Raw genomic sequence first — 20,150 nt, 5'->3', positions numbered from 1 at the left:
CGGTGCCACCAGCGTACTCCAAAGAGACGGGAAGGACGGGTCCTGGCACGCTGGTTAGAGTTAGAGGTCAGATCGAGCCATCTGCTGCGGACTTGCCCAATAGATCCGAGATTGTTGCGTCTCGGTTGTTGCTCTGGGAAACGCGCTTGGTGTATTTATCCGACCCCACCACACAGCTTGCGCCTTGACGCAACCCGCCTCGCATATCGCCTGCGCCACGGGAAACTTGTGCCACCGCGCCTTGCATGAGACCCGGATCTGATCTGCTTGCTCGAAGTGCATCGTCGCCCCTGCAGCCGCTTCAGACGTTCGCCGCTCCAAGGAACGAGTCGCTGTCTCCTATATCGACGTCGAGGCCCAACATGCCCAAGCAGCGACCTACGGAGCCAATGCAAACTTCCTCGATAGAGCGAACGGCCGCCACAATCTGAGAAGACAAGCCATCATTGAACCACGCTTCCCTCATAGCTTAGTCAATGCCAGCGGACTCGGCCAAAAAGCCAGCTCGCAAAACCCCAAAGACCTATCGCACGAGCAGGCGCACTCCTCCCAAGATCCAAAATGTAGAGTCCTCTCAACGCACTGGTTCCTACGAAGCGACGACCGTCCAGGATCGCATTCGGCAGTGGCAGGCCCAGGGCGCTGCAGAAGCTCTCGCTCCAGATGCGGTGAGCGTGCGATCAATTCCCGTGTCTGAATGTCCTTCAGGCGCTGCGAGACCGAGGTCTGAATACGGTGATGAGTCTAGTGTGCGCGGCGATGGAAGGGCTAGGGAGAAGGCCGAGGGCAATCCAGACAAAGCCAGGAGTAAGAGTGCTCCACGGCGCCGCATCGTCAGTGACGAGCACTGGAAAAGCAAGGAAGACGCCAAAGACAAAGGCTCTAAACCCACAAGCAGCCGACGCCCAGAGTCGCGTCGGTATGATCCGTCCTACACATCCAATCAAGACACCACCAAGGAATCTCGCCGCTCAAGGTCGCATAGACCACTGCCTAGAGACGCCGAGATCAAACCGGCAATACCTCTTGACGACGGTATCAGAGTAAAACCGCTGGACCATGGGGATCCCTCACCAGAGGAGGAATTACTGTCCCAAGACGACGTGGAAAGCAGAGCGGATGATGACTTGGCCCGCCAACTGACCACGCAATCGATATTTTCTGGTGATCACGAAGGGTATCCTGGGGGACCAATCAGCGCCAACGGTGACGAACCAAGTACACGCAAATCCAGCAGATATGCGGAACTGCTAGGCAGGGGCGGAGATGGACTTGCAGCCGCGGAGCTGCCGAAAACTAGAAGAGGTGGGCTTCTGAACAAAACGCGAGATAGGTTTATGAAGTCGGAAAGTCTACCCCCGGCCAACAATCGCATACCCAGTATCGAGGCATGGCTGGAGGAGCAACCTGACCCCTTTGTGGATGATGGTGAACGAGAAGATCTGCCACCGGTGGAAATGCCCAAGCCGCTGCGGAAACGGACACACAGAAAGAGGACCTCGGAGGTAAAGCCTATCCTGGCAGACCCGAATCACATATGGGACTCTATTTCCACACCTAATGGACACGGACCTCCTGATACACCAAAACATGGTGACTCAGTAACCTCTTCGAACGGGGATCGAGATTCTGGTCCAAGACTTCGCACTCCTCGGACCGCCGACCAAGACGACAACGATGGCTCTCCATCCTCTCTGCGACGGAGAGGCGCAAAAGTCCGTCGACGCCGCGATATTTCCAGGCAAGACATGATGAGAAGTGGGGATCACCCGGAAGCAGCTGGTCCTCTGGCTGAAAATCCCTCACTTGAGAAGTCGACAATCACGCCTACGAGTCCGCCCGTCCGACCTTGTCCTTCTGTAGGCGAACATCGGCCCGTAGCAACTGCATCTGCCGAGTCTTTGAGAGAGCCGTCCCTGGAGCAGCGCCCTGACCAGACTGTAGCGCCAGAAAGTAATGGACTCAGACGCAAGCTGACGACTCATGAAGACCTGATGTCAGTCCTCTCTATGCCAAGAGGAAGCAGGAACCGTCGATCAGCACGGACTGCAAGAGGATCACGAGCTAAACAGCGTTCCAGCTCTGCGCAGGAGATACTGGACGGACTGGTGGCGGATGAACAGAAGTATGCACGAGAACTACAGACCCTTGTCGATGGTGTCATCCCGGTTCTTCTTCAATGTGCATTGTCTAAAACCGACTCAGCCGCGGCAGCAGAATTGTTCCTCTCGTCGGATAGTAGCTCGGACAATCCGAATATGACAAAACCCATCGTCGAGATGGGCATCGCGTTGGAGAGACTGAAAACCCTCCACAAGCGGATCCCCCTCGAGAACGTGGACAGCCTGCTCAATTGGGCAAAGACATCTGAAAGGGCCTACCGGGACTATTTACATGCGTGGAGACTTGGCTTTGAGGATGTTGTGGTAAACCTTGCTCCGATTAACAGTTCCAGTCCTTCCGACCAAGGCATTTCTCGGGACGAGGCGGGTGACCTGGTAGATGGAGAAGGCAAGAAAGCAGATGTGGCTTACTTGCTCAAAAGACCGCTGGTCAGGGTCAAGGCGTTCAGCAAGGCCTTCACCCGAATTCAAGATCAGTCCGACCTACCTCTAGCTGTCCAGATGGCGGCTACCTATGCGGACTTGACGGCACTAGCCGGGAGGCGAAATCAAGAAGAACAGGCTCGATTAGAAGACAAACTAGCGGCGAATGTTGATGCCACAAGGACGCGCGACATACGGACAATGGCGGCAATGACCCAAGTCAAGGTGAACAGAACCCGCCGGGTGAAAGCGCGGGACTTCTTCAACCTCACTGTGTACCACTCAAGCGGGCAAAGGCTGGACTGCGGTATTGAATTAATCTTTCGCGACAATGCCCGTGGCGAACCCGTTGGTGGAGATGTGCTTGTTTGCGAAGTTGACGACACGAGCAAATGGCTCCTCTTCGCTCCCATTGAGCTGAACTCCATATCCGCGAGACGTGGAGAGGACGGATTCGACCTTGTCATTATGGTTCGGGGCCTGGCCGGCTTAGGCAAGGAATGGCACGAACTGCTGGCACTGAAGACTGACGACAAGGAGGCTGTGACGGAATGGATGAATATGCTCGGTTCCAACCCTTTGCCGCCGAGGCTGAATCGTACCCCCGATTTTGTGCATCCTCCTACGCCATTGGCCACCACAGCAACCGTCGAATCTCATCCTGAGGAAGCAAAGGCTAATAGTCAGATATCCGATAAGGTAACCACCGCGGAACAGTTGGAGGTCCCCATCGGTGAGCCATCTGTCCTCGGAGCCCACACCAAGCCGAGCCGTGGGTCTGGGCCCAGCGTCCCTCTAGTCCACAGGCCCTCGCCAGGACTGAGTTTAGGAGGCGGACTGGCCACGAAGCCTGTTCCGCAATATCGGGTGCCGCCAACCACAATATCAAGAAAGCCTGTACCATCAGCGGTGTCTTCTGATCGATCCACCATTTCGAATCGCTCGATCGGAGATTCTGCGACAATTCTGACCACATCGTCTAAAACAACATCGACAAGACCTGGATATCCGCCCGACCAGACAGAAAAATCCGAGGCGTTTCGATCTTCCCGGCAGCCTGTCATACAACGACCTTCCGAAGAGACAAGGAAGCAGATTCAGAGCACCGAGAACAAAAATGTCTCAAAGGCCCAAAAAGGGGCGCACGCCTCTGGCGGATGGCCGTCTTCTCCAGAGTCTCATCTCCCCCAAGCTCCGAAGTCGACCGCTGCGACCGCTCAGTCTCAGTCGCAAACACCCAAGCAACAGCCCACCACCTCGTTACCCTCGCCTAAAGCAGGACCCGGGGCACCCGCACAAAGGCCTGCTTATCATCGAGCATTGTCATCAACACCATCAAAAGACCTCCCTACTGTCAACAAGGTTCGCACTCAACCGGCTCACCAAACGCCGTCCTCGGTGCAAACAACGCAATCATCACCTGAGGTGCAACGGCTGTCATCAAAGGAAGAGCCGCGGGTACATCAATCGAGCCGTGGCCAGAAGAGCTCACCGAGGAGCAAGATCTATACAGAAGATATCCCAACACCGCCTTCCCACCACCAACGTCAAGATCGCCCCTTGCGACTGAGTCTTGGTGTTTCTCCCTCTCCTCCATCCACTCCCCCTCACCACTCCGGAGTCCTCCTGCCGGTATCAAACAATAAGCCAAACCTCATCCTAAAGCCTACACCGAGCCCGTCTGATAAAACGTTGAAACGGCGGACGTCATCACCTCTCAAGCACGAATATGCGCCATCCACAAGCTCCGGCAGCTCCTCCGACTCCGATTACGATAGCGAGAGTGACACATCTTCTGACACGTCGGAAGATGTGGTATCCGAGCATGGAGATGTACCAACACCTCTTGTTGCAATCACTGGGGCTGATCGGCGAGCGTCCAAACCATCCATGCCCCCCTCGATGCCTCCATCGTCGTATCAAGGTACAGGCGCCTCTACAGGAACACGGACGCTGGCTCCCTCGGATTCAGCTTCTCAAGGGCCTTACCGCAGGGTTCCATCATCTGTCACGGTCCCAGCCAACAAAAAGTCGAGGACAATCGCATTGATCTGCTCGTGGTCAGATAGAGGCATGTGGGAACAGATCCACCCTGACGAGTGCTCCATTGTCATATCTCCAGGTTTAATTGAGGCTTTTGAGATGTCAGCAGCCCATTCCGTCCCGCAAAGCCGCCCTACCGACGACTCCGACTCGGGGATGTCCTCGCCCAGTCAACAACCACTCGTCGCTTTCGAGCTGACTCCCATCGTTCCACTACGGAGAGGAACCGCGTTGGATATTTCGATTCGGTCACCTCCAACGCCAAACTCGAGGATCAGGATTACCAACAATGTCATGTTTCGGTCACGCAATCCCGAGGAGTGTGAAGCACTGTACGGCATGATCAACTGGGCGCGTTGTAACAACCCCACTTACATCCAACTTCAAAAGGCACGTCCGGCTCGGCAGCCGCCAGTCACTTTTAACGTGGGACAAGTTTCAAACACCCGGGCGAAGTCGAGTTCGTGGTTCAGCTTTGGTAGTCAGAAGAAGTCAAGTTATCGCGCGTCGTCTGCACCAACGCCGGCGTCGGTCGACTTCTCTGTCGAGAGCTCGGGTACCACGACAAGCGCTTTCTCCGCCTTCAAGAGATTCAGCGTCAGCAACGCTTTTAACCTGAACCGGTCATCGGTCCTTCGCAAGGATGGCGGAGTGGGCACCAGTGGCTCGCTGTACTCTTCGAGCAGCGGCACCCGCACTGGTTCGGGTTCCAGTACTCCAGCCCCTAGCCAGGCTGGCTATATTCCCGGCCACGACGGACCAAACGTGCCATCTACTAGCGCGGCCGCAGCCGAAGGGGGAGGCATGGTCAACAACATGAAGATCCGTTTATACGTCAGAAAAGGACAGCACTGGGAGAACCTAGGAGCCGCCCGGCTGACTGTGCTACCGGCGTCTCCACCACAAAGCGGCCAAACGACGCCGAAACATCCAGCCGTCCTCGCAGGAGTCTCTCCACCCGCCACGCCAGGGCACTCCCGCTCGCCCTCGAACCTCACCCCTGCGGGACAACCGTCTACGCGCGGCCCTCGGCTCCCCAGCTCCAGCCACACTCCGCACCGCGTCCACGGGAATGGGCGTGAAAAGCGCATTCTCATCACGCGCAACAAGGACCGCGACGTCGTCTTACTCGACTCGGTGCTCGGAGAAAGCTGCTTTGAACGCGTCATGCAGACCGGCGTGGCGGTCAAGGTGTGGAACGAAGACGAGGTCATTGCACACACGGGGGGTGTGACGTTGGGGAAGGAGCGGGTGTATATGCTCCAATTCGCAGGGGCGAGGGAGGCGGGCTGGGTGTTTGGACTGGTGGGGACGTATAGGTACGGGGCCGGAGAATGAATGAACGGATGGACGAGAGATGAAGCTTGCGTGCTGGGCGTTTTTCCCTTTGTCGCTTTCCCTGACACTTGGTTAGATTTGGTTCGGATTTGGTTCGAACATGGACTTGAGCGCGGTGTTCAGGAAATGAATGGGTTACATACTTCGATTAGGCGAAGGAGTTTCTCTTGTGTCTATGTATACTTTCTGTATGTCCCTTCGGTCTACCCTAGAGGCAGGACACATTGATTGGATACTCGATTCGAGCTTCAGGGTGGGGGGCATACCACTTCCTCGGAATGGGTTGCGTGGTTCGGATCTGGTATTGGGATAGACCGGGAATATTACGGTACCTTCACGTTCGCTGGTATCTCCTCTATAGGTGCATACCTAGTACATATATGGTATATATATCCTCGAACGGACGGATTACGTCGTTTGAGTTCTGGTCTCCGAGTTCTCTAGCCAGGATTTCACGCCCGCGGAGGCTTGGATGGGTTGATGGAAGGATCGGTTGACGTCTCTACCGGGTAGTGGGTGTCTAGTCTCTACGTCGTTACCCGTACATCACGGATCGGTATACTTTGTGCGATTCGGCCTTCAGACGAGTAAAGCCAAAGCCAAAGCCAAAGCCAAAAGCTAAGCAGTATCACTGTCCTATCTAAGTTACTGCAACCCCCATTCTATTTTATTCTATGCTGTTCTATCCTATACCCTGCTCGCGCGCCTCGCTTGCGACATATTCACCTCGACCATCTTAGCGACGTCGGGCTCGTCGTATTTCCGGACCGCGCGCACGAACCACCAGAATGTCGTGAGGACGACGACCCCGACGAGGATGGCCGAGTTGTAATTCATCGTGGAGGCCGTGGTGGGGAGGGAGAACTGGATCGAAACCCAATTACTCGTGGTTAGTTAATAGTTCGGACCGCGGGATGTACTCATAGCTCCTAAGAAGAAAAACAAGGGGTGGCAGAGAAAAGGAAAATGTGGCGAAAGGCGCCGCTCTCACCGGAAAACAATAGATGATGTCGAAAAAGATGATAAACCCCACGGCGAGGCCGTTGATCAGGTATCCGAATCTTCCCAGGTTAAAGGGTCCGAGGGGTATGTATTTTCGTTGGGTGAGCATGTGCGGAAGGATGGTGGCCGCGTAGGAGATGCTGCTGAGGACGACGAACGAGCCGGCCAGATCGTTGACGGCCGTTTTGCTGCCCAGCGTGATGGCGCACACGCCGATGGTCAAGATCCCTGTGAGGAGCGTGGCCTCGACGGTACAGCTGAGGTGTTCGTTGACGCGCGAGAAGAAGCCCGAGAAGGGCGTGGCGTTGTCGCGCGATAGTGCCCACCATGCGCGTCCAACCGTCAGGAACGTCCCGATCAGGCAGGGAACCAGGGCGAGGAAAACGATGAAGAGTAGCCCGAATGTTGCCCCTTGACTGCCTGTTGCTTGGGCGAATGCCTCGGCCAGGGGAAAGGAGCCGATGCTGGTCTGCACGGCGGAGAGGTCGTTGACGCCCGTAGAACAGCGCGATGGCGAAGAGCCATGCGTAGACGAAGCCGAGGCCGATTTGGGCGAAGATGGCCTTTGGGAGGTCTCGTTTCGGGTTGGGCAGTTCTTCGGCCATGTGTGTCACGACGTCGAGCGTGCCGATGGTGAAGGCGCCGTTGAGAAACGCCTGTCAGGAACGCCACGCCGCCGGACCAGCCCGTGTTGTTCTGAAAGTCAGACCAAACGAACCTGTTTGAGGCGTGGTGTGAGGGCATGGCGGCGAGGACGATCATGGTGATGATCCCGCCGATCGTTACGACGAAGAGGCCAAAGCGTTGCAGCTAGGATAAGCTGCTGTTGAGGCAGAGGTGACTGCCAGGCACGGGACGATAATGCACACTAGTCCCACAAACAGATTCCAGGCCTTGATGACATGGTCGGGGTAGTACAGAACGTACATCTGGACGACAAGCTCGGACATAATGTACGCGATGGAAGCTAGGTCAAACGGCCATCCGAAATAGTTCAACGAGCCGGCGAAGAATCCGACTGGGCGACCCCATCTCGGCCCTTCAGAGATGGAATCTCCAGTGATACACGCCTCCAGAGGAAGGGACTGTGCTCGCGAATTCGGCAATCGAGGCGTTGAGGAAGCTGTAGTAGAATGTGGCCACCCAGAGCTCCCAAATTACCCCGGGGGCGCCGCCGTTGTAGACTGATATGGCGAGCGACGTGCCCAGGACGACCCACGCGTTGTCAACCGTCAATGCGAGTCCGCAGATGCTTAGGAGGCCATACTGGCGGGGAGGTTGGTCGACATGACCTGAGGCATTCACGATCTCGCCTCCGAAGGACATAACGGCTGTTGGTCGCCAGTGGTAAGAACTTCCACCGGCGTCTCGGTTGACTTCTGTTTCTCGAGGTTGGCCATGCTGGTGTACGAGTCCAGATGGAAGTGTCGGTCAAGGTGCGTAGAAGGTATCCTGATCACACTTTCGTCGTGCTGGGGAATAGGACATGAAGGAGACAAGCGAGACACAAATACAACCGGAGAAATACTCGTACTCGGTACTGCATCCAAGATTCCACCGAGTGGACTCTCACTCTGTGATCGGGCCAATAAATAAGAGACGACGGTTGCGTACCTTGGGCATCCCAGTACACCCTCCATCAGATAGGGTGCTGGGATCTTCTCCACGTCCAGAAGGTGAACGCATACGCGTCGTGTTAAGACGGTGGTCACATATCTTTCGCAACCAAAAGAGGCAAAAGAGGCAATTTGAATAGTCCCTGAGTGAGAGAGGGTGGCGGTCAAACAGATAAGGGCGATGTTGATAGCTGGCGTTTGGCTGTAGATAGTGGGCGTCAGCGACGCCTCACGTCGTCCACTACGAGGTATCACTGAATCTGACCCGAGCTGTTACGAAGACAGCCAGAAGGACTGGCGCTAAGCACCTTAAGCTTAACTTAGGCGCATGCTTGTGCCACGAAGCTCGAAGCCGGTGACAAAGCTCCCAACGTGAGCTGAGTTGGAGTATGTGCAACGAGGCTGTGCTGATTTGCTCGCTCGACGTCTGGGATGGGTGATGGGTGATGGATGCTGTAAGTATTCGGTGAGAACGCAGACTCGGCGCAGGCGAGGGAGGAATCAGCCCACGTCACGTGAATTGCTTGTGCGCGGAACGTGCCGGCTTGGCAGGCTGTTTCGTGTTTCAGGATTCAAGACACAGCATTCAGCCGCTGTGCCCGTCACGGCAGCTTCTTCTGCTCGTCGTCACAATTGTCAAGGCAAGCCAAGTCTCCAGAGCCAGTAATATCAGCTTCCAGGACGATATGTGCTGGCAGAAGTACTTAGTGCGGGGCAAGGCGCACTCGACCTTGCCAATGATCAGCCTCACCGTCGCGACCTCAGGCAATCTTCTGCCTGCCAGCCAACTCAACACTCGAACATGATGGCCGCGAGGAAAAAATTCACTCCTACGACCTGCTCGCCACCACCAAGTCGATCACTCCGTATCTATGGCGAGCGGGCTCGAAGTCCTCGGAGCGTTTGCTGCAGCGTCTCAGATAGCTGAGCAGCTGGTGAGAATTGTCAAATCTGTGCAAACCATTCGAGATGCGCCGAAGGAGGTGGTTCAGCACATCGCCTCGCTGCAACAGCTGACGAGCGTTGTGGAAAGCATCGAGGCCAACCCGTCCTACCAGTCTCGACAGGTGGCCGAAATCCTGTCATCGATTAACACCAAAACCAATGCCTTATCGGACATCCTGGTTAGGCTCCAAGCAGATCCTGGGGACAGTAACGCGAATGCTATCAAAAAAGCACTCAACTCAACCTGGAATACCGATAATGTGGCGAACAAACTCGACCAGATTGACGGGGACAAAATGACATTAGCCTTGTGTCTTGCTCGGATTGATGCGTGAGTTTACCTGCTTCGCCTCAAAAGCTACGCTGGCGACCACTTGTACTCATTGCTTGAGCCCTCCCGCTTCGACATATGCAAGTGTTTGACCGGATTAACGTGTGGAATAGACAAGTCCAGAGCGAGCAAATCAGGAACCTTTCTTCCCAGTTGCAAGGTCTCTGCAACTCGAATAATACCTCAGCCCCTACCACGGAGCAGTGGCAAGATTATTGTCTTGCTGAGCTCTTTATCACGAATTCTGCTGACGATAGAGCCATGTTGACCCGGACGAAAGGGGAACGCTCGTACGGAACCTGTACTTGGATCACCGAGCATCCGATCTATCGATCATGGAAAGACCCGGCTTGTCAATCGCCGCTTCTTTGGATATCGGGAGGTCCTGGAAAGGGCAAAACAATCATGTCAGTCTTCCTGACAGAAGAACTGGAACAGCTTGCAGCGCAAAGTAACACCAACATGCAACAAGTCTTATACTTCTTCTGCGACAACAAGGACAACAAAAGAAACAAAGCTTCCTGTGTGATCAGGGGACTCATTCTTCAAGTCCTTCTCTCACATCCCGATATGATATCTCACTTGCTCCCCGACTTTAAAATCCAAAAAACCAATCTGTTCGAAGAGAATTCGTTTGACAGTCTCTGGAGGATTTTCGAAAACATCATTCGTGAGATAGACGTGGCATCCGTCTCCTGTGTGTTGGACGGGATTGATGAACTACAAGATACTTCCCTGGGTACCCTCCTCGCGAAGCTCCGGGATCTCGTTCTTCCGAAATTGAAGGTCATCGCTCTCAGCCGTCACTTCCCGCGGAGCATAAAAGACGCGCTGGGCCATTATCCCACAATTCGGCTAGACCCAGACTCTGAGAAAGAGGTCAGCAACGATGTGGACACCTACGTTCGCAGCAATGTCAAGGAGCTCTCTCGAGTAAAACGATACCCGCTGGAGTTGGAGCGACATGTCTTTGAGACTTTGAAGCTCCGGTCAGAAGGGACCTTCCTCTGGATTTCATTCGCGGTGGGTATTCTACGAAAGGTCAGCATCTCCGAGACAGAAGCCTGCCTCGATTCCTTACCAGCAGGCCTCTACGATATTTACGGCCGTCTGTTGCGGGGGGTCAGCAAGGCCAACTCAAGCCTTGTCGCTGCGATGCTGCGATGGGCTACTCTCTCGTTGAGACCATTGAAGCTTGAAGAACTGGCCACGGTCTTGGCGCCACCCTCTTGTGCAACACTTACTCCCGCCGAAGTAACCAAAGACAGACTCCAACTGTGCTCGGGACTTCTTGTTCTGGATGGTGATACGGTGACTTTGGTGCACCAGTCGTTCAAAGATTACCTTCTCCGCGCAGAGCTTGATGGCGACCCGGTCCTTGAATATTACAAAATTGACCCAGATAAGGCAAACTCCGAGATTGCGGTAAAATGCCTGGAGTTCCTGAGCAAGGAGAGGCCGTCCGCAAGTGTCTTCAGCAATGCTTTGGATTGCGAGCGGCTCCGGCTCCAACGCGACGTCACCTTCCTGAGCTATGCTACCGCATACTGGCCGCTGCACGCGCGAGCTTCTCCCTCTTTTGGGCCAGAAAACCATAGTACATTCAGTTTCTTCTTCAGTCAAAAGGAAGCTACCGGAACGTCATGGTTCGTTGAGTACATGTCGCGACTTGGTTATTACTTTGACAAGAACTTCTTGCACGATGTCTTCCATTCTTCGAACGCGCTATTCATGGTTGCGACAGCACTGCTGATCTCCACCCTAGCACTGAAGTATTGGCACAGGCCCGGAACATTTGGGAAGCTGATACTATTCCGGCAGCACGACAGGATGTTGAGCCTGGCGTTCTCGATCGCCGTATTGTCAGGAAATATGGAGATTGCTCGCTTTCTACTGAGTCATGGTGCGCACGTCAATAACGCCTACAAACGCGATAATACCTCTATCGCTGCTGGCACGCCACTCCACCTCGCAGCAGTTCATGATCGAGAAGATGTGGTGAAGTTGCTCGTGTCAAGGTCTGCGAACCTAGAGGCAAAAGATCATAATGGCAAGACGCCGCTCCATCAAGCTATTTCTTCAAATCGCTCGTCGGATTTTATGCTGCAGCTTCTGCTTAGGGCTGGGGCGGACACCGCAGCCCGGGACCTTCAAGGCTGGACCCCGCTCCATACCGCCTGCTACCGTTCCGATGATTCCGCAACGAGGATCTTACTCGAGGCTGGCGCAAATGTAAATGCAATCGACAAAGGAGGTTGGACACCTTTGCACGTGGCAGCCACGCAATTCGACAACCATCTTGCAAGAGTATTGATCGATTGCGGCGCAAATGTTAACTCTCGGACCAAAATCGGCGAGACGCCGCTTCATTTCGCATCCATCACAGCTAGTCCAGGTCTTTTGGCAATGCTTCTGCACCAAGGCGCGGACATCAAAGCCCTTGACAACACTGGAAAGACCGCGACAGAGAATCTGCAATACATGTTTGATCTTGGACTGGTCAAGCGGTTTGGCCCGCAGCATGTCAGGGATTCCGCTTTAGTGGAGGTGAGGGACAAGCTTGAGATGTTGCAGGCGGTTGAAGAAGGCAGGCTCCCGCCAGTCGCAGCATGCAGTCGCAGCATGAACCGATCATCGGTGGCACAATACTCGGCTCCTCCAGCAAGACTTGACGAGCATCGACTCCACGGAATCATGACCCTTTAACCTTTGAAATCGAGGTTCGACAACTTTTCGCGCACGACCAGCTAATAGGGGGGAAAGGCATACATACCAGGTATTTGACGAGTCCCTTTGAAATGTCTCAGTACAGTCCTGTATTGTAACCACCTGGTAGAATATCAAGTATTCTGCTCCTACTGTAGCCAAGTCATCGCTCCTACCAGACCTTTCTCGCGCAACGTGTCGACGTGGGACAAGGTCATCCAGGAATCTCGGTCTCGCCCTCGGCCTCGCTCTCAGGGCTCGAGCACTCCTCCAGCGACCTGTTTATATGTTGAAATGGCCGCCTACACGATCTCGACGATATCGCGCAGTGAGGATAAGATGAGGTCCTAGTTAACTCGCAAGAACTTGCGACCAGCCTTGTGCCGTGCCCCTCATGGTGCATCTTTACGGGCGGCGCTGTGATACAGGTTTTCTTGCCTCTATACGCGAAATCGGAGCCATCTTCACATCCGGAGTCATGGACCGTTCGCCGGATGCGTCATCGTCTTTGCCCCAGGTCGGCTACGTTATGAGACGCGCTGATTGATAACTGGTTCGAGAATGTATGTTGGCTGCGGAGGGATTTCCAGCCCTGGTCCTTCTATCGATCTGCTAGCGGTATGAAGGCGCGCTCGCGCTCGCAAAGACCTTGACGATGCTGAGCGAGCATCGGGGCCAAGAGAAAACACGGCGCGAAATATGTTTTCCCCCTGGGAGCTATGCCCAGTATAGATTGCGCACGTACCGATGGTGGACTGCCGTAAACCAAGGAGTACTCAGCTATGGTATGAAGGATACCTACGTACGTGGAGAGAGGGAAAGACTCGCCCAGAAAATGCTTGATCTGCTTGTTTCCAGGGGCGGCTCGGCTTAAGACGGTACTGATCAGTAATCCACAAATCCTCGGGCGCATTACACAAGCCACTTCGCCTTATTTCTGTCGCCAGCGGACCAGACAATGTCGTTGGGAAAAGACAATACGCTGGTTGAATACGGCCTTGAGGGTGGAGGCTTGCTGCACCATGATACGTGATGACTAAAAGCATGAACTGGGCCGGATGGATAGTGTTGGGAGGTCGTGGTGTTCTCGTTGATATCACCCAATATATTATCACCCAATATCTAGGTGACATTGCCTTCGTCTTCTGCTAGCATCTGCAGCAAATGAAAGGTAGGCCATTGAGACGGCGAATCTGGCCTGTCGTGTAATTATCGACCTACTTCAGACCATGGCTCGCGTGCGCGAGAGCTCGAGCAAAGCGGTGGGTGATCCTGTCGTCAATGCCACAGATATCGACCAGCAGGATGCCATGGACGCACGTGTTCAGGCCCAGTTCGTGTTCATTGCGTCGACAGGCCACAAGACGAAGCCGGATCGCCAACAGCTCCGGACCCTGCGGGGACATGTTATGCACAACTACCTGGAGCGGAGGGATGCTGGGAAGCAAGAAGGCGAAGCCGACAAAGCGGGCGGAGTGGCGCTGAACACTGCGCATTCGCACGGTCGGGATTCAGAACATGGCATGAGCGGCGGGCAGAAGATGAGATTTAGGATGCGATCCGGGGAATTGGAGCTTCGGCACCCATACCGGTACCGCACCGGCAAGAAGAGGAAGCAAAGAAACACGAGCGAAGATGAGCGGGAAGGAGATTCGACAGCAAATGTATCATCCGCCATCACCGAGCGACAGGTCGCCACCGACTCAGGCTTCGTGCCAGGCATGCCCGTGACGTGGCTGGGGTCTCGCAAGATAGACGTTTTCAAAGTCTTGCCGGTGCAGATGGATCAGGGAGATGAGACCTCGCTCTTCCTGTTCCAGCAATACGAGCGGTACCCTTGGTGTCCCATCAATGGCCAGAGTTCCTGGTCGTCGTTCGCGATATCCGACCAGTTGGTCTTCCACGCGACAATGTTCAGCTGGGGCATGCATTTCCGGCACCGCAGACCAGTGCCCGATCCGCAGGAGGAAATGAAGACACTGCAGCACAAGGTAGCGGCTATATCACTCATCAACGATCGCTTGTCCGACTTGGAGCAGGCGGCGAATGATGAGACAGTCGCGGCGGTTGCAGCCTTGACCAACATCGCCCTTGTCATTGACTCCTACCCCGAGGCGAGCAAGCACATGGCGGGTCTGTGGGCGATTGTGCAAATGCGCGGGGGGCTCTCGTCGCTAAAATCCAACGTTCAACAACACCTCCAGCGGCTGATCAGCTGGAACGACCTGATATACTCGGAAGTGTTTGATGAGAAACTGCGCTTCCCACCGATCGAAGTCTGGGACGAGTCGTGGGGAACTCTTGAGCGGCGCCAGACCACCTCGGGGTCATTGCCTGGCCTGAGCCGGGAAGAACTCGATACAGCCGGAGTTCCTCACCACCAGGTCGTCGGTCTCCTCAGCGACATCCGTGACCTCTGTGATGCCGAGCAGATCAGCCCCCTGAGGCTCACCAACGACCAGGGGCGGATGCGCCGAGCCGACATGTTCCACCGCATCGAGAGAAAGTTGTGGGTCATTGTCCAAGGGGATACCACGCTGGGGGACAATCACTGGAGCGTGACCATATGGAGGGCGGTATCGTTGTCGGCCTTGCTGTTCACCCACCATTACTTGCGCGGCAATCCGCTGAAGTACCGGCATTTCAACGTCCTGTCAATACAGCTCTACGACACGCTGCTAGCGATGGACCAGGACCTGACGGAGCTGGATTTCGCTCCCTCGCTGCTCATCTGGATGTTGGGTACCGGGGCGGTGACCACCTCGTTGTCCCCGGTCGTGCATGCGTCGTTCATCTTCATGCTTGGTCGAGCGTGCGTCAAGCATGGACTAGTAGACTACGACCGGTTCCGATGGACTCTGAGCCAGTTTCTGTGGACCGGCGAGGCCGATGAGCTGAGATATTCGAAGCTCTGGCACGAGCTGGAACCGGCCATGCAGGTGACTCATCTCGAGGCCGCTTAAACGGGCAGATAATAGCACATATATGTGTACATACATATATCCGTTTCAATATACTATTATATCTCGTAAAGACATGCTGCGAGCACCGGATGACGCCTCCTTATCTCCGGCCAGTGAATCAATGACTCGGCCCGGCATTCGACCGCGATTCGAGCTCGTCATGTTCACATTGTCGTTCTCATCGTCGTTCTCTCACATCTGCATCTCCCTCGGTGCATCAGTGAGTCCAGTGTTTGATACATTTGAACCATGCAAGAAGTCTCCGTCCCTGTGCCGCCATCGGCCGGCGCTATTGGGAAGCCAACAGTCTACGCAACCACCACCGAAGTCGATGTGAGCCGTCCGTCTCCGGACAATTCATCCCCGCAGCTGATCCCGCATTCACATTCGGCCTCACCATCGCCGTCGCACACACAGCCCATGGCACGACTCCTCGACCAGGCGCCCGAGGTTCTACACCATATTTTCCAGCACGTCGAGCCCGTCGACTTGGCCCGGCTGGCGAGGACTTGCCGCCATTTGAATCGTGTGGTGAAGACCGATGAGCTGCTCTGGAAGATACACTATCTCTCTCTATTTGTAAGGATGGCGCCGCTTGAGACTCGATGCCCGTGTCTTGATATCAAGCCGCGCAACGACCACTGACAGCAATCCCACTCTCAGGATCCTCCCAATGACGATGATTCAGAGACGTGGAGAGCCCGACTCAGTCGTCTGATCAACTTACAGAAGATCCTCGAGTCGGACAGTGAAGAAGTAAAGGTGAGCTAACGACGTGGTACATCCGAGTCATGTCCCCCTGTCCTGTCAATGAATTACTCCGTGCGTTGAAATGCTGTACGACGGGACATTGTCTAACCTAACACATCCTCTGCTCCTGCATAGACCAACAATCTCTCCGAGATCCTCACTCAGACCCTGGCCCTGACGGCGCAAACCCTCGCCACGTCACCCAAAAACACGTCCTTCCTGTCGAAGTACTACCAACAGGGCCTCAACATCAACACCATCCTCTGCTGCTCCAGCCTCTTCACCCGTGCCCGACCGCGACAATGGCCCTCCGCACCGACAGAAGATCTCCGCCAGATCTCCGCCCAGCTACACGTCCTGGCGGGCATGAACATCGACGCGCCGTGGCCCGACCCCGAAGGACAAACCTGCCAGCACGTGACCGCCCGCGCAGGCAGTGTCTTCGATGACTCGTACGACAACAACTCCGACGACAGCTCCGATGCAGGGATCGCCGAGCCCGAAGCGCCCGAGGACACAGAGGACACGCGGCTTCGACTGCGCAACTATCCCACCCCGCTCCGGGACGTGCACCCCTGGGCGCGCAGCAGAGTGTACGACCTCCGCCGGTACAAGGAGTCCAACATGTGGGGTCCCTTCCTCGACGACGGCACCGGCCGCATCGACTGGGAGAAAGTGCAAGCCATCATGGTCGTGCTGGCGTACAACCACCGACTGTACACGGAGCGACGCGGCCTGATCGGCGCCGACTCTCTGGGGCTGCCGGACTCGATCCGCACCTTGCTGGGAGAGAGCACCGTCCGCAACGTCAGTTCCACGCGGAGCAATCTGCTCAGACCGTGGGAAGGGCTGTTCGAGGGGATCGCGCCGGACAGCTACGTGTCCTCGCCCTTGGACGGGAAACCGAAACCCTCGCTCCACCCGGACCTGGACGCGCTGGACCCGTACGGCGTGACGGGCACGTGGATGCGCATCGTCTGCTTCCTCGACTACAACGACCTGTACCGCTTCAATTTCGACCCCCACGGCGCCAACATCCCCGCCGACCAGGAGCGCGACCCCATCTCCACGAGGGAGGCGTTTCGGCTGATCAAGCTGCAGTTGCAGGTCACGCGGGTCGAGGAACAGGACGGCCTCGACGAGCACGGCAAGCCTTTGCTACCGGTCGTCCACTTCGAGGGGACCAGCCGCAGTACCTTTATGGCGTGGGATCCGAACGCGAATTCGCGCATCAGAGGTACGTACGTACGTATGTTGCGTGTGCACCACCGACGTCTCAATACAAACCCCCCCGGTGTTTATGCTCTCCCTCCCTCCTGCTCACCATCATCCCACCTTGTTCTATCCCCCTCAACTAAACTGTGCGTGGGTGCGTGCGTGTGATTGTGGATGAGTACCCGTCTGCAATGTTTATTTTTACCACCCCCCCCCCCCCCCCGGGTGCCTAACCACTTATTTCCACCACCACCACCACCACCACCACACCGTGATAAAACCCCCTCCTAACTAATCTGTCCGTCCGTGCAGGCACCGTCCAAGCCACGGCCGCCGGCGCCATCCGCTGGACCAGCTTCAGCATCTTCCACGGCGAAGAACGCTGGCGCTCCGAGGGCGTGCAGATCGGCGGCCTGAAATCCGCCCGCGGCATCCTGGGCAACTGGTTCGACAAGGACTACGACGCCCACGGGCCCGCGGGTCCCACGGCGTTCTGGAAGATCAGCGACTCCATGGTCGAGGAGAAGAGGCGCGACGTGCCCAATGTGTTGCAGATCTTCATGGCCGAGTGAGATATTAGCTAGTACTCTTCAGTTACTGTGTACTTTGGTCCTGCGCAAGGTGGGAGGCGGCCTGAGGATGGTGAGGTCGATGAGGTAACACCGCCGCCGCAGCCCGCGCGGAAGCCGTAGACATGATAACATACGGTGGTTTGTGGTTGGAATGGACTGCCATAAGACCAGTCCTAACGAACGGATGAGGTCATCTATCTACCCCCACAGGACCTCTCTGTCTATCATCCATGATTCAAGGCGAGGCAGGAATACTTCATGGGCGTCACGGTGGATGATTGGCGTGGTGTGGCGCGGCGTGTGGCATAGGGCATAGGGCATACTGTCACATTCACGCTCACATTCAAAGTCATATCCATGTTCATCTTCACGGCGTTGATGGCGTCAAGTTGCCATGGTCCGGGATCTCCACATCTTCTGTGTATCGTCGTACACGAGTTACGGACGCGACGTTCAAGCGGGAAGAAGTGGTTGACGTGAGCAAACCAGTAGGAGTGACACGAGACTTTCTGCTCAGCTCACTCAGGTCTGCTACGCTGACTGGGCAGGAACCAAGATTAGTGAAATCTCTTGACAGCAATGGAGAAAACCGCAGAGAGGTTGATTGGTGCTAGTCCAATCTTCATATCAACCTTGGCTGAGATTGTTCCATTCATTCATTCCATACGCCGGCTTCGGGCAATGTACTGTACTCATCACGGACAGGAGCCATGGCTGACGCCACCTTCACCGTAACCTGCCGTATTTTCCCCAGTCAAACAGGTTCATCCAAGGTATATATGTCATAACCTTATACCTGGCCTTTTCATGGTCCAGTACAAGGTTCAAAACGCCCCGGATCCAGACACACTGGCACAAATCCCCCATTCCGAGAACATGACAAAAGATATATATAACAAAAACGCCCGCTCATTGGTATCCACAGCAGTAAAGACTCGGTATTTTGTCGTTCAATCAATTTCCATCCTGTTTGCCATCGGTCGCGGAGCCGGCATCTTCCCAACCCCACTCGGTTCCATCTCGGTGGCATACGGAGCATATGCACTTCCTCCCATCGGCTTCTCATCGTCCTCGATGGCTTGTGGCTTGTTGACGTACGGCTTGAGACCCGTCTTATAGTTGTGTGCGCAGATGCATGCGTATGAGATGGTAAGGAGGATGAGAATTATGGTCAGGGAAGCAAAGGCAGTCAGTTCTTTTCGTGCCGGGAGATACGGATCTTTCCAGTGCGGGGAGTACATGCGGACCATCTTGAAGACGAAGTAGGCGAGGCCGCCAAAGTAGAGGATCTAGAACGCAAGATTAGTCGGGGTGATTGAGCGAGAGGCAATAGTCGCTAGACTTACAATGACAACGATGCTGCCGAGCAGAGATTCTTTCCGCACAAACCAGGCGGCGGCCAGCAGAATGAAAATGGTGACGGGAATGGCGGCAATGGTGAGAGCGAATTCAGCACCCCGGCCCTTTACAATGACGACGAATTGGACGGTGAATCCGAGGAAAAAGAAGAAGTCGAACTTCAGCACGGTGATGTAGATTTGGTACTGGAGGTAGCGCCGCTTCATCCTCAGATCGGCCGAGATGCGCTTGTAGATGGTCCAGGCGAACTCGTCGTAGAGTTTCCAGGCGCAGCCAGCCATGAGAACCGTTCCCACGGCCAGGATGCACGGAATGGCGATGAGGTATGGCTCGGTATCGGACCAGACGTCTTTGCGAATATAGTCATCTTCAGCTAGCTCCAGAATGGCGTCCCTGATCTGGTCCATCTGGACGGCGCCGTAGATGAGCAGTCCAACATTGTACATGACCAGTCCGATGACTTGGATGGTATTCTTCATGCGCAGTGCATCCCACACGAGCACCAATTGGTACAGAAAACCGAAGATGTACAGGGTCAGGAAGGTGGGAATGGTCCGCGAGGATGTGCTGCCGCTGCTGTTGGGGATGCCTTCGAGGTGAATCTGGAAATGCGCGAAGACATAACTAGCAATCTCGTCAGAAGAGGACGTACTGAGACCCTGCCATCGGTTTAACGCTCACCTTTCAAATGCAAGAACGACCATAGCCTGGACCAGGGCGATGATGGAAAACGCCCATGTCCATTTCGAGTTGGGTCGATACAT

At 55.3% G+C, this 20,150-nt stretch overlaps 6 protein-coding genes across 6 annotated transcripts; 4 read left to right on the top strand and 2 right to left on the bottom strand.

Moving 5' to 3' along the window:
- Positions 1-476: 476 nt before the first annotated feature.
- On the top strand, positions 477-5,927 carry G647_08689 (uncharacterized protein; the record flags this gene model as incomplete). The annotated part of the gene is made up of 1 exon (XM_008732996.1): positions 477-5,927. One exon carries the CDS (start codon positions 477-479, stop codon positions 5,925-5,927), a length of 5,451 nt encoding a protein of 1,816 aa, XP_008731218.1.
- A 687-nt stretch (positions 5,928-6,614) lies between these two features.
- On the bottom strand, positions 6,615-8,255 carry G647_08688 (uncharacterized protein; the record flags this gene model as incomplete). The annotated part of the gene is made up of 4 exons (XM_008732995.1): positions 6,615-6,791; positions 6,919-7,524; positions 7,799-8,014; positions 8,091-8,255. 4 exons carry the CDS (start codon positions 8,253-8,255, stop codon positions 6,615-6,617), a joined length of 1,164 nt encoding a protein of 387 aa, XP_008731217.1.
- A 1,162-nt stretch (positions 8,256-9,417) lies between these two features.
- G647_08687 (uncharacterized protein) lies at positions 9,418-12,527 on the top strand (the record flags this gene model as incomplete). The annotated part of the gene is made up of 2 exons (XM_008732994.1): positions 9,418-9,821; positions 9,935-12,527. 2 exons carry the CDS (start codon positions 9,418-9,420, stop codon positions 12,525-12,527), a joined length of 2,997 nt encoding a protein of 998 aa, XP_008731216.1.
- Positions 12,528-13,756: 1,229 nt separating this feature from the next.
- On the top strand, positions 13,757-15,490 carry G647_08686 (uncharacterized protein; the record flags this gene model as incomplete). Its single annotated transcript, XM_008732993.1, has 1 exon — positions 13,757-15,490. The coding sequence occupies one exon, from the start codon at positions 13,757-13,759 to the stop codon at positions 15,488-15,490; it is 1,734 nt and encodes a 577-aa protein (XP_008731215.1).
- A 249-nt stretch (positions 15,491-15,739) lies between these two features.
- Positions 15,740-18,027, top strand: G647_08685 (uncharacterized protein; the record flags this gene model as incomplete). Its single annotated transcript, XM_008732992.1, has 6 exons — positions 15,740-16,069; positions 16,154-16,252; positions 16,376-16,657; positions 16,754-16,956; positions 17,035-17,477; positions 17,768-18,027. The coding sequence occupies 6 exons, from the start codon at positions 15,740-15,742 to the stop codon at positions 18,025-18,027; spliced, it is 1,617 nt and encodes a 538-aa protein (XP_008731214.1).
- A 950-nt stretch (positions 18,028-18,977) lies between these two features.
- G647_08684 (uncharacterized protein) lies at positions 18,978-20,150 on the bottom strand (the record flags this gene model as incomplete). The annotated part of the gene is made up of 3 exons (XM_008732991.1): positions 18,978-19,316; positions 19,374-20,010; positions 20,068-20,150. 3 exons carry the CDS (start codon positions 20,148-20,150, stop codon positions 18,978-18,980), a joined length of 1,059 nt encoding a protein of 352 aa, XP_008731213.1.

This window comes from Cladophialophora carrionii, assembly GCF_000365165.1.
Source record: "Cladophialophora carrionii CBS 160.54 unplaced genomic scaffold supercont1.8, whole genome shotgun sequence".
Classification (NCBI taxonomy): Eukaryota; Fungi; Ascomycota; class Eurotiomycetes; order Chaetothyriales; family Herpotrichiellaceae; genus Cladophialophora; species Cladophialophora carrionii.
This window is presented reverse-complemented; position numbering and strand designations above follow the sequence as displayed.